Raw genomic sequence first — 13088 nt, forward strand, 5'->3', positions numbered from 1 at the left:
AATTCTTGACGAGACCGTTGCGGCAAAGAAATTATGTCGCTCTTTGTATAAAGGAAGTCTTGCGAGTGTGCTTAGTTGGTTACTTGACAAGCTTATGATCAATGCCTGCAGAAGTTAGGAAAAGATTATATCAGTTAATTGTAGTCTCGTCGATGTACAAGAGGGAATGTTTTGAATGTGGATCAAGTTGTTTGGTTTTCGTGCCGATGCCAAGGCTCGATCATGGATGGTCTTTCCTAAAAGTAAACAACAACAACTATAAAGTATCATATAGAAGCCATAGCGAATTCAAGTTATATCAGCAATATATGTATGTGATATGAGTAAATTTAGTCAATATTTGCCCGCCGTACAGGTAAGGCACAACGATTAGTTACCCAATTAACTCACATATTAAATTCGTCAACTTCCGAGGTCGTTCATAAGTGTTCAGATACTGGCATGTCCAAAACACTGTATATGATATCGCTGAGGGATTGGAACGTGAGCGTGGATTTCGAGCTATTAATCTTGAAAGTGCGTACGTGGTAGTGACTTGTTAGTTTGTAGTGCGAGTACAACCGTATATGAGTACAAGCATAGCCTAATTTGCATTGGTTTGACTTGGATAATCATATCATGAGCTCTATAGCCACAAGTGCTTAATCTTGTACTATAGGGTATAGTATAGGTCCTACCATATGTTGTTGTAACCCCGAGTACGAGTATAACCTTGGAGTACAAATCCACGAAAGCGAGTACAGGTTTAATGATACTCAGAGAATAAGAGTACACGTTTAAGGGAATCACTACACAAGTTTGAAGTTTATAACAGTATGGTGTACGGCTTAACCAACCCGTAGTCTGCGCGTCGTGATTAACTGACGAATTTATCTAGGGGCCTACAATTCTCCAAATTTTACATCAGTTAGTATAGGTTAAACCCACACAAACAAAAGACGATGGTGATAACTGGATCAAGCCTTAATTACCTCATTATAGTCTAGACATACCCCGGGCTCCCCTCCCCGACAATAGGTTAATCAATTTGGGGAGTTAATTACGTAGCTCTATAGTAATTGATATTGTGCTATATGGTACATTGGAGTAGCCAGTAGTAACAAGAGGATATAAATGGGCCTAAAAAAGATATTCGTCCACAGGCATCCTTACCCAAACGGCATGGTTGGTTCAAATATATATATATATATATATATATGACATATGGCACCTATAAGCGCCTGGATACGGCACTCTCAAGTGGAATCTGTTGACGACAGGTCTTCGGCCTATGTGGTTGTTTTTTTTTAGGAGTGGGAGGTGGGGGGGGGGGGGTACTTGTCATCGGTATATATATACTGGTGTTTATACCTAGCGTGTTGAGACCAGGATACGATTCCATTATTACTATACTGTTTAACAATTAATACCGGAAGATCTTTGTAGATAGTTCATTTACCACATAAACCAGTAATCGAAGGGAAAATAAGACCGACTCATCACCTTAAGCTTATAGGAAAGTGATTTTTCTGATGAGCATACCCCCTCCCCCTCCTCCCACCGCCAGCGTCAATATCTAAGGATGTTCCTTTTCCTTTAGAACTTAGATATTGGGGTCTAACAGTTCCATCAGGCCGCCTGTCACCTCATAGTGTCTCTATATAAGAGATGAAACATTTGACCGTATGTTGCTCTTCATTTTTCTTTTCGATCTTCCAAGGTGCCTGTGAGTAGCCTCTAAACAGTCGTTTTTGCCCTATAACAATTCCATGAAAACACCACAATGAGGAAAAAAAAAAAAACAATTTTTTTTTTCATTATTAAAAATCCATGTAAATTGTATTTCTTCAACGGAGTACATTTTAAACTCACCAGTTTTGGCTTAAATATATATGAATTTACTTTTAAGTCAGGAACAAATCAGTGATGTTGTTACCGTCATAAACCAAATCATACCACCATTTCAGTCTGTTTGTATTATTAATTGTAGTCTTTGTTATACCAGAAGAGGATGAAAAAAATCATAAAAAGGTATTAAATATAGACGTTTTACAAGTGCTTTTTTCTTTTCCTTCAGCTGCCATTTACCGACGTCTCGGAATTTATTTAATTATTCTATTTCGATTCGTGATGAAAGATATAATCGGATTAAAAAAACAATCATAAATTTTAAGTATGTATCATTGAAAGTAAGGGTCAGCTGCATTCCTTTGCACGTCTTACTAGTTTAAATTTACTTCAGAATAGATATTTGTAATTATTTTTATGTAAATGTGAATAAGAATTAAGAATCTAAATTTGGGCAGACTGATTGGATAAAATAGGGACCAATTAGAATTGACTTATAAACACGAGTGAAAAAACTGTAGGTTGGGGTAAGTACGCATGCGCAGTGCATACGGAGCGCGTATATACACACTGCCGTCTGTTCTGCACCTAAGTAAGTGCTATCACCAACTTGTAACTGTTATTAGACAAGATTTCACTCCATTTTGAAAACCATTCTAAAGTGCTTGAAAAGCTTCATTTGGACATCCCTGACGTCATAACGGATGCACAAGGATAAGGAATTTGTTCTTCAAGAGCATTTTCCAGAAGGATTACGCAATAAATTGTTAACATGTCCATGTTGGTCATACCAAATAGCCTATGCAACAATCCGTCTGGTACAATGATTTGTTATTATACAGTCACACAGTGTTTTAAAATAGAGTGATTAGATTCAAAATGATGCTTTGCAGTGTAACCATATACCGTCTGTGAATGCAAACTGCTATACGGCAGTCCGTGAATTCAACTGATACGGTATTTTGTGCTATTGAAAGCACTCGGAATTTAACATTGTTGTCACGATTAATACATTGAATATCATTTCTTAGAAAGATCATAATTAGATTTGAAATTAAATGAGGGTGCACGCAACAATCGTCCCTTCCAAAATGAATATTAAAGGAATACTTTACTAATTATATAATTACTGCATATGGAGTCATAGAGCTTATATGAACTGCATAGATTATAATCTAATATTAAAAATGATGTGTGTGTGTGTGTGTGTGTGTGTTCATACTGCACAAACCGGTGAGAAAGAGCAGTGGGTATGCTACATAAGAGAAAAGTTACTATCATTAGTGGCAATTCACTGGATAGCAATCCACTGGAAAAGTTAGTTCTGGTAATAAAGTTAGGGAGAGCGTATTCGATTCCACACCTCGGTGATTTCTTTAATCCACGTCATAGGTAGAGGAATGGCTGCCCCCTTTCATATATCAAATTATGAAAAAAAATATTGCAAAAAAAGCTTTATAAAGACGGAATTATTGATACCATACAAAATATATGAAGCAGCGCAGTGGCCTGCAAAATCTTGCCCTGTAGAACGGCATATGGAAAATATACATAGATACCATGCATGGAGAGGTATATAGCAAAAACCCCTTCCACTCCAAGTTGATCACTTTAGGTTAAATTAGGATTAGTTCAATTATGTCAACTCAGGTGGAGGACGAGACTATTTCAATTCTCCATCCAGTCCTCGCCCCACCCCCTATCTTGCAACTACCAAAGTTATGTCAGTCTAAGTGAAATCATTCGGCAGTTAATCTTCGGCAATATTGAGTTTGTTTAGCATTTGTTTGTGTATTATGGTCAACACGCTCACTCATGTAACCAGGCTGTCCGAGTGAAACGATGTGGCTAGCATTGGTAAAACAAACCACCTAAGTATGTAACCGCCACAATTATAGGTCGTTCTTCACCACAACCCACCCTTCATATGAAGGGTTGTGGTGAAGAATTTCCATCATATCATGGCTGCTAACTGGTATCGAAATGCTGCATACAACCACCATAAAATCATGTTTTATTGTTAAGCGTCAATACCCTATAAACTTCATTTTGTTAGCCTACTATTTCATGTTTACTTATACGGTTCATCGTATCACCTGATGATTACATTTCATTCTATTTGGCTTGTATTTCAGTCATTTATTTAACAATAATTCATCAAATATGTCTCATAAAATTTTCAAACAACAATCATGCATGGTGATTACTAAGCGCTGTTTCTTTGTCAGCTTAATATCAAACTGAAGATACCGTATATGTGCACACACGTACGTGTCTGTTAATTATAACGTCATTCACGTTTTTTCGACAATGCACATGGAAAACAATACAGCATCTACGGTGATTCACGTTAACCAGTAACTAACAAAGACAAAAATAACGTTTACGATCCGTCCCCACGAATGAATGACTAAAATGAAAAATCCACAAAACAATTGGTTATACTTAGAAGAGAACCCATATCTATACGTAACGTTAACCTATACACAGGTATCTGCAAACACCACTAACATTGTTTATAAATTGGTAACAAGGCTTATCATACCCCCATATGCTGGCAAAAATTAAGAAGAAGAAAAAAAAATCGTCACATTAAAAACATGTCAATAAAACAAAACAAACGTAACAAAACTAGGTCAAGGTGTATATGTCCCGTAAAACGTAAGTTTTTGTTTTTAGTGATTAGGACACATCGACACCATACAATAAACCTATATACATAGGAGAAAAATGATTTCACTTCAGCGATCGTCATTATTTGCTTTCATTTTTGTGAGCGTAATTAAAGCATCTTAGTTGACGAATAAAGAAACTATATATACCGCTTATTCGATTTACAGAGGCCAAAAACTATTGAGCTCACTACATGCATCAAGGCATGGCCCAGGCAGTTGTCAAGGTAACATCAAACACAATTCAAAGCAAAACCCAAACCAGACTCAGGCTGATTCCTGCTATAAGAGCGACTTGTTAATTACTATTAAACTTCTTGCAGCTTAAGAATAATTATTGAAGCCTTCTGTTATCTCTTGGGATTAATACTCAAACAGAAAAATGCGAATGTAGATTACACTTGTGGGTCTATACAGGATGACAGCACGTTAGCGAACACTTATAGTCTGCTGCAGTTGTGCATAAATTATACACACCAAGTTTTATCAATTTATGTGACTAGAAAATGGAGATACCACTCCCAGGAAGCAACGTCGCTGTTTTATTTGACCAAATATTTCACAATTCAGCGGAGTCTTGCTGTGCCCTGTTTACTTTACCATTATTTCTAATATTGTCACAAAAATAAAAAAATGTGAATATCAAATTCAATAGAGATATCAATTGACTAAATGACCGTCTGCTCAAAACAATGCTGTTAAACATTGAAACGGTGGCCATTTCATCATATCTAACTAAGAATTTTTGTGTCACTCTGTTGGTCCTTCATAATATTTCACTTACTTCAATCTACGGGCTCCAGATCTATGTTATTGCCAGTGTGTATTCTGTATTGATCCATGCCATGTATACGTGCGAACGAAATAATGACAGAATTTATGAAAAAAAGTACTAAAAAATGTTATGTATTATCGCCTAAATTGCCACTGGTCTTGTTATGACCACTATATCATTCCTATATTTAGAACGTTAGTTATGATTGAAGCTTGGCCGAGTCCCAACCAGAAAATTCCATATAGGACCACATACCAGTTTTACTGTGTATTCTAACACAACTGACACTAGAATGTTATAGAATGGTTGCGTTTTACCATGGTTACCAAGAATGCAGCAATATATACAGTTGTACAAAGGCTAGCCTATAGTAAAACCGATTTTGTATGTTGTAAATATATATTGACGCCTGCTGTACTATAACGGCTATCCGTGTGAGATACTATATACATGTAAGTCATTGACATTTTGACAAAGTCACAAACGTGATAGGCCTACATACCAGTTTTACTGTGTATTCTAACATAACTGACACTGGTATAGAATGTTATAGAATGGTTGCCGTAACCAAGAATGCAGCAATATATACAGTTTTACAAAGGTTAGCCTATAGTTAAACCGATTTTGTATGTTGTAAATATATACTGACGCCTGCTGTACTATAACGGTTATCCGTGTTAGATAGCCTTCTATATACATGTAAGTCTTTGACATTTTGACAAAGTCACCAAACGTGGGTAAACTTGTAACGTATGTAGATCAAAACAAATATACTTATTGTTTGCTACAAAACTAGATATGTGTAACTGCTGTTTGAAATTGACACTTCACAAAACATATGTATACGAAGAATATCATAACACATTCATCATGTGAGTTCCCAGCGACTACTCACACACGTAAATACAAAATGGTCGAATTTTACATGGCAGCAGTATGTGTAACCATGAAGGAAAGAAATGCTTCCGGAATGATACTATATCTTTATCTTAACATGTCACAAAGGTAATAAGATGCATGTTTGTATATGCAGAAAGCAAACAAATATATACAAATAACATCTGAAGGATCCTCCAAATGCCTCATTGGATATTTTACTAATAGTATCATGTTAATCATTTATAACAGTCATATACGCACACAACCATTTTAACCCTCTGATCACCTTTTACTTTTGTGGTTTAGAGTGTGACACTTACTAAATACCAAATTATGCTAGTAAATGCCTCGTTTAACCCATGAAAGGATGTAATGTTCTAAATTCTAGGAATATATTTCACCATTAAATCCGCCATGTGGATTTGTGGGTTGTTACCATTTCCAGGACTATCAGGTATATAGGTGAAAGGTTACTCACTAAAGCTTGCAAACTTAAGCAATCAGATAATTTTAAAAAAAAAACTGCTTCCACCAAAACATTAAGAAAGGTAAAATTAAAGGAAAGTCAAACTGGTCTAAAACAGGAGAAAAACAAAAAACAAGTCTGAGATTGTTAGTAATACTTTAAATGAACATTATTTTGAACACATTGGTGATATGACTTAACACTTTAAAAACACGTTTGGCGACATTGCGACTGATCTTTAAATCGATACGCCCATATATATACACCAATATAGCGAAACATGTGAAATAGGCACACTGAACTACTGTGTGTACAAACGTATGTATTTACAATGCACTAGAGATTTGTAAAGCTGTAATTTGCATAAAACCAAATGATTGTGGCGTAACAGGATAAACGGACAAGTGCACCATGCAGTGAACAAAAGGAACCTTTATAAAAAGCCGGGTTAATGTACAAAGGAGAAGCCAGCATTCCTGGGCAATCGAGCGTAATTAGACGCTTGTAAAGTTCAAACAACTACTAAAGCATGATCAACTGAATGGGGAATGCAATTATAAGATGTTAGAGGGGGGAATCCTGTCGACTAGGCTACTTCAATAGTTAAACGGTGAAAATGATGGCTTTAAGCTATACGAGATAGCTGTATGTCGTGGGGAGTACACTGGCTATAATCAACACCGCCCTGTTTTAGTACACGTAATAGATATTAGGTTCCATATTGACACATTTTCTATTAGTCATCATTTGTCAGCTCTATGATATTTATTTATATAAGTGAGTGAATGTGATTGAGTTAAATCATATGTCCAAATCCCTACCCTCACAGCAAACTTCCTAAAATGTCAACCCTGTTTACAGACTGGTTACACAAGTTGGGGTAAAATAAATTTGGAACCAACATAGTATACCACCCGTAAATAAAGCACACATGACCGCACACCGAACCCGGTATATGCTTGCGCGTTAATAATGTAGCCTACACCATCTCGATGACACACCATGTCACATCTCCAAGAAGAAATTGATATAGTTGTCGGAATTCATCTGGCTTCTTTTAACGGGCTGGTTCGACAACCGATTCCGAGGGGATGACAGCGACGGATTCTCTCACAGCCTTAGCAACGTCGAAACACGTAACCATGGGCAGCAGACGACACATAGGTGCATACAGCTTAATTTAAAAGCCTAACCATCAGTTTGTAATCCTGTCATGTAATATTTATACATTGTAAGAATGAGCACAATTTAATACTTTCAAGTTCCCGACGAAGGCTTCCATCAATCGGTTTTGTCAACTTTAGCCGATCCATTGGAATGAGACCCATTGGTGGTGACATGACCGTTGGAGAGAGATGAAGCGCCGTTTGAGGCGTGACCGTTGGCGACGGAAGTACCATTGGTGTATGAAATACCATTGGTATAAACATTTCCATTTTGCTCTCGCTTTGATACTGCTTTCGATCTTTTGGCGAGATAAGCTTGAAAGAAATAGTTGGCAAAGAGTACAAAGTAGCTAGCGTACATGAGCATCGCAACAGTTATATTGCTATCGGCGGTGGAACAAAACTCACCATTTGACCGATAGTGGTAGGCTAGAAGGTTGACGATGACCCCAACAACCATTTGAGAGATTTGGATGAGGGTGATACAAATGTTAATCCACTTAGGGATGCGGACTATCCTAGAGGCTTTTATTGCATAATAGGAATACATAATTGAATGAACAGAAGAGTTCATTAAGATAAAATAACGGCCAGGTGCAACCAACATCTCATAGCTGTAGAAGGAGTACATTAATACAGTGATGTGGTGATACCAGTGTAGAAAGATTAATGGTTGCTTTCGGAGCACTACGAATAAAGTGTCGCCGAGCTCAGGTAACTTACTGAGGACGAACAGCAAAGACCAGAATCCATTCACACCAGAATATCCAATTTCAGCATCGCACATGGTGGCTTTCCAACCGAAAATACCTTGATAGCGGAACAGTTCTCTCCAAAGTCGCATGGCACATACGGTACTGAATACAGCCAACGCTAGAGACCATAGAACCAGCGCTGAGCGTAGTCCGAAAGGTTGCCGATCTCGCATTATACGTTTGATGGAAAATATAACAATCACGTATATCACGCTTGCCAAGGCTGAAATTTTCCAATATTTGTGAAACCATTCCAGCCATGGCCGATGGTCAAAATCCTCCTCGAATGGGAAAATCGTCTGCTGAAAGATAGGATCGAGGTGTTCCAACATTGTTAGGCTATCTATGTAGCTCTCGTGCACAGCTGATCTTGGATTTCTACTACAAGGAAAAACAAACTGGTCACAGCCAATGAAATTCTCCACGGCAAAAGAGCTCTCGTTCAAATGAGTATCTCCGATATGACACAAGAACTCGTTGTAAACAACACTATTTTTAAAAGTAAATTGTCTTGTTTTCCAATCTCGCTTCAGGTTTGCTTTCCAAGGCTGCTTGTATTCACCTCACGCGTACTACTACGAGCGGTACCAATTGTCTGTGAGACTAAAATCCTAGTTACCGTCGGTACGTCCCTTGGTTAGTTCTGGGCGTGTTTGCCGGTAAGGTTTATTCTGAGCGACAGTACTGCTTCACGATTGATACGTCATCTGTCGCCCCATAAACTGACTCGTCCATTATTTATTTGGGTTTTAATAGTATTATTTCTGGTTATTTTCTCGCCGAAAATTTAATATTGACATATCATTAACATAATTAAATTATTTTAAATTGTATTTATAAATATTTATTCTGAATAACAGTATTATATGATCAAATAATTAATAAAATGATTAAAAAGTTTAATTGTAAACGTCCATCCGTCATTGATTAACCTATTGCTATAACGACCGAACCGGTGTAGTATCAAATGTTGCACTTATCTGAAGCAACCTGCAATAATATGAATGGGTTAATATATCGTTTCTTGCTCTTTCCATAATTCTCATGATATGGACATAAACGTTTGTAAATCAAATGTCGTGATTATTCTCCAATAGGATAGTAGTAAATACTTAAAACATATATAAACAAATACGTTGTACTTTCATGCTGTACTGTCTTTGACTGTGACTTTGAAAATGGAATCGCCCAAATTCTTGTCCCTGGACTTGATGAATCATGCACTACAGTCCTAGCCGAATTGGTTTTGTTTGTCAATGAAGCAAACACGTATATGAACGTAGTATTTCAAGTTCATTACAAATTCTAACAAGATAAAAAAAATAAAGGTGTTAGCAAACTAGCTGCTTATCCACTAGAGAGAATGTGTAAAACTAGTTGGCCTGACGTTTCGATCCTAGCAGGATCTGGCAGAATCCTGGTAGGATCGAAACTTCAGGCCAACTTACTTTTACACAAGATGGAATGAAGAGAGAGAGAAAAAATGTGCTTGAAGAGTGAAAATAGAAGAGAATTAAACGGAAAGGAATGATAAAATTAAAGGCCTAATAAATTCAACTAGAAATGTTTTCTATATGCAGAGACGTAACCGGACTTTTTCATGAGGGGGGGGGGGGGGTGGTTAGGGGGTTGACAGGAGGTGACGGGAGGTGGAAAATGTTCGAGTGGGTGAGGGGTGGGAGGTTTCGCGCGTCACCAGTTTGGTCATTTTAGTTAAATTTGCAATATGCCCCATCCCAATCACTTGTTACCTTGTCTCATATATTATTATCATTGCACCATATATGGTTTGATGCAGTGTAATGTGCAAACAGTGATATATTGGCTATACTTATTGTTCATCGATGATAAATTTGTTTGCTTCGTAAATAATTGATTTATATTAACTGATTGGAAGTAAACGTTTGCCATTCCAGTTTGATAGTAATTATAAGCTTGTGTCAATTTGCATAATTATAAGCAACGATAGAGAAGTATAAACAAGTTATCTTTTTCTTTGTAATAAAATTAAGAAAAGCAAAAGTAAAAAACGTACGGGAGAAAACTTCATATGATAGCTGACCATCGGCGATCTTTGCAGTTTATATTTGAAGAAAATTTCCAGTTCAGAAGGGAGCAAGGGGTTGGTGAAGGACTGGATTCGGGTGCCTTCGGATGAAGTTTCAACAAACGGGAACTTTTAAACTATAATATTTTAATTTTTCAGAAGAACATTACTTTTTTATTACAAAAATAGAAGTAATTGTAAGCCTTTTTGGTGTCGATAACAAGAGAAACCAATGTAGTCATGGTGACGAGTGCGTGTGTGTGTAAGACCCAGCTTATAAACACGATAGATCAAGATATGAATCATGGATACTTTCATACTTGGCATGTATATGCCCCATGTCGAATAGAAGAACCTTTATTGTTTTTGGTCATCTCAGATCACCAGAGGTCAAAATGTAAAATCCTTGTAAACAAAGTAACTGGACTTAGAAAGAATGGGTGCTTGTCATACTTGCATATGGATGAATTATAGTGAGTGGAAGAACCCTATTGCTACTGGTGGAGGTCATAGGTCATCTGATGTCACCAGAGGTCAAACACAGAAAACATTTGTAAACACCATATCTCAAGATAGGAAGCATTTATATTTATCATACCTAGCATGTAGATCCGTCATATTGAGAAAACGAAGCATATCGTTTCGTAGAGGTGAAAGGTCATCTGAGGTCACCAGACGTCAAACATAGCCTATCTCAAGATAGGAGGCATGGACACTTTTCATACTTATCATGTGAATGTGTTACATTGGATAGACGAACTGAATAATTTTTGGTGGAGGTCAAAGGTCATCTGGGTCAACAGAGGTCAATCTCTGGAAACCTTTTAAACATGATATCTAATGATAGAAATCATGGCTACTTCTCATACTTGGTGTGTGGATGCATCACATTGAGTACAAGAACCCTATTGTTTTTGGTGGAGGTGTGTCTAAGCAGAGTATACTAACCTGTGTTTATCATGCCATAGTGTAATTGTACATCGAAATAGTGGTTCAGATCATTTATATTAAAAGAGTTATTTCTGGTGAACAAACAAAAATCTAGTGTAATGACGTAATCGAAACCGCAATGCATTTTGCATTCTGGTTTATTTTACCGTTGTTGCAGTCAAAATAGGGGGCGTACTCCCAAAGTACACAACTCTCAAAGTGAAATTGAAATCTTTTACATTATCTTTGCTTGAAACAGATTACAGATGAAATAATGGATGAATTGCAGTTGAATATTTTTCTTCATAAAATAAACTTGATACTGTGCTCATAATATACTAAATTCTGTTTCACTTTGACACACACTGATCTTTGAGAGCTGATTTCTTGTGACTTCGGTTGACTATCTATGGACACCAAGTGTGTATTGTCAATATGAGGACATAAAATTTTATGTGGACAAAAAAGGATGAAATCTGCGTTTATGTAAAATTTACGTGGGCATGTTAATGTAAGAACATGAAATCAAAATTCTTTGTGGACAGAAGTATGGATAGTTGATTATATGTGTAAATGTAAGTAAGGGCCTGATGTTTCGATCCTAGCAGGATCTTCTTCAGAGACTGATTTTATGTCAACATGAATAAATGAACAGTTTTATATAATTTGAGATGCGTTTGAACTATTGGGGTCATAGGAGGTGGCATTCCTTTCACAATCTAAAATGTTATCAATGTGTTAAATTTTTAAGAACATATTGAATTATATGATATTGGGATACTGATGGTAACTTGTAACATGCTATGATTTTATAGATGAGGATGAGTTATACATTTTGTAGAACCAATAACGACAGAGCAAAACCACACAAAACTATTATTTAAAAGTCATGTTTAATACGAACGTTTTCAAAGATAATCACATCTTCCTCTTCAGGTTAATGAAATCAAATAACGCGTTACAGATATATAATTCTATATCAGTTAGTTTAATAAATGATAACTGGTTCGACAAACGCTAATTATTTTTCCTGTCATTGTGAAACTTACGGTTGTGTCATTAAGTGCGTTCCATGTACTGGAACCTAACTGCACGCGAAAACTGTAATATAATATTCTACTCTAACTTCTTAATTTTAGGTTTGGGAATAAGCCTCGTTCATCCGTCTTTCCATGATATAAGACCACAATGTTTTCGGAGAAAGAGTAGGATGTCCCCTCAAATCAAAAGGAGTTTAACCACTGGTCGACCTCGCGAGAGGTCGTACGGGGGATTTCCCCTCTGTGAATGCATGCATATAGTCTTATAGCTGTGTATGAATATCGTGGTGTACTTGTTTATATTACGAACCGTTTCCTTTGTCACATGATATTAACAACACACAACAGCTCTTGAATTAAACATCTGTGCACGTTTATGCTTTGTTGTCACTATTGAGTGGCGATTATAACGATGAAGTCGTGTAACTTAACTAACTATATAGTTTATTGAAATTATTGTCTAAATAAATAAATAAGTAAATAAACAATACAAGCTTGAGAAGAAAGGGGAAATGGTGGGGGTGGGGTGGG

General features: G+C 36.7%; 1 protein-coding gene across 1 annotated transcript; it reads right to left on the bottom strand.

The window, feature by feature from the left end:
- Positions 1 to 2253: 2253 nt before the first annotated feature.
- On the bottom strand, positions 2254 to 9201 carry LOC139981465 (very long chain fatty acid elongase 6-like). The gene has a single exon (XM_071993871.1). The coding sequence runs from the start codon at positions 8870 to 8872 to the stop codon at positions 7901 to 7903; it is 972 nt and encodes a 323-aa protein (XP_071849972.1). The 5' UTR covers positions 8873 to 9201; the 3' UTR covers positions 2254 to 7900.
- Positions 9202 to 13088: the final 3887 nt, after the last annotated feature.

The sequence above is a fragment of the Apostichopus japonicus genome, chromosome 15 (genome assembly GCF_037975245.1).
Source record: "Apostichopus japonicus isolate 1M-3 chromosome 15, ASM3797524v1, whole genome shotgun sequence".
Classification (NCBI taxonomy): domain Eukaryota; kingdom Metazoa; phylum Echinodermata; class Holothuroidea; order Aspidochirotida; family Stichopodidae; genus Apostichopus; species Apostichopus japonicus.

What these genes read in the sequence shown, in the direction of transcription:
- LOC139981465 (XM_071993871.1), bottom strand. Translation starts at nt 8,872, where the DNA reads ATGTTGGAACACCTCGATCCTATCTTTCAGCAGACGATTTTCCCATTC.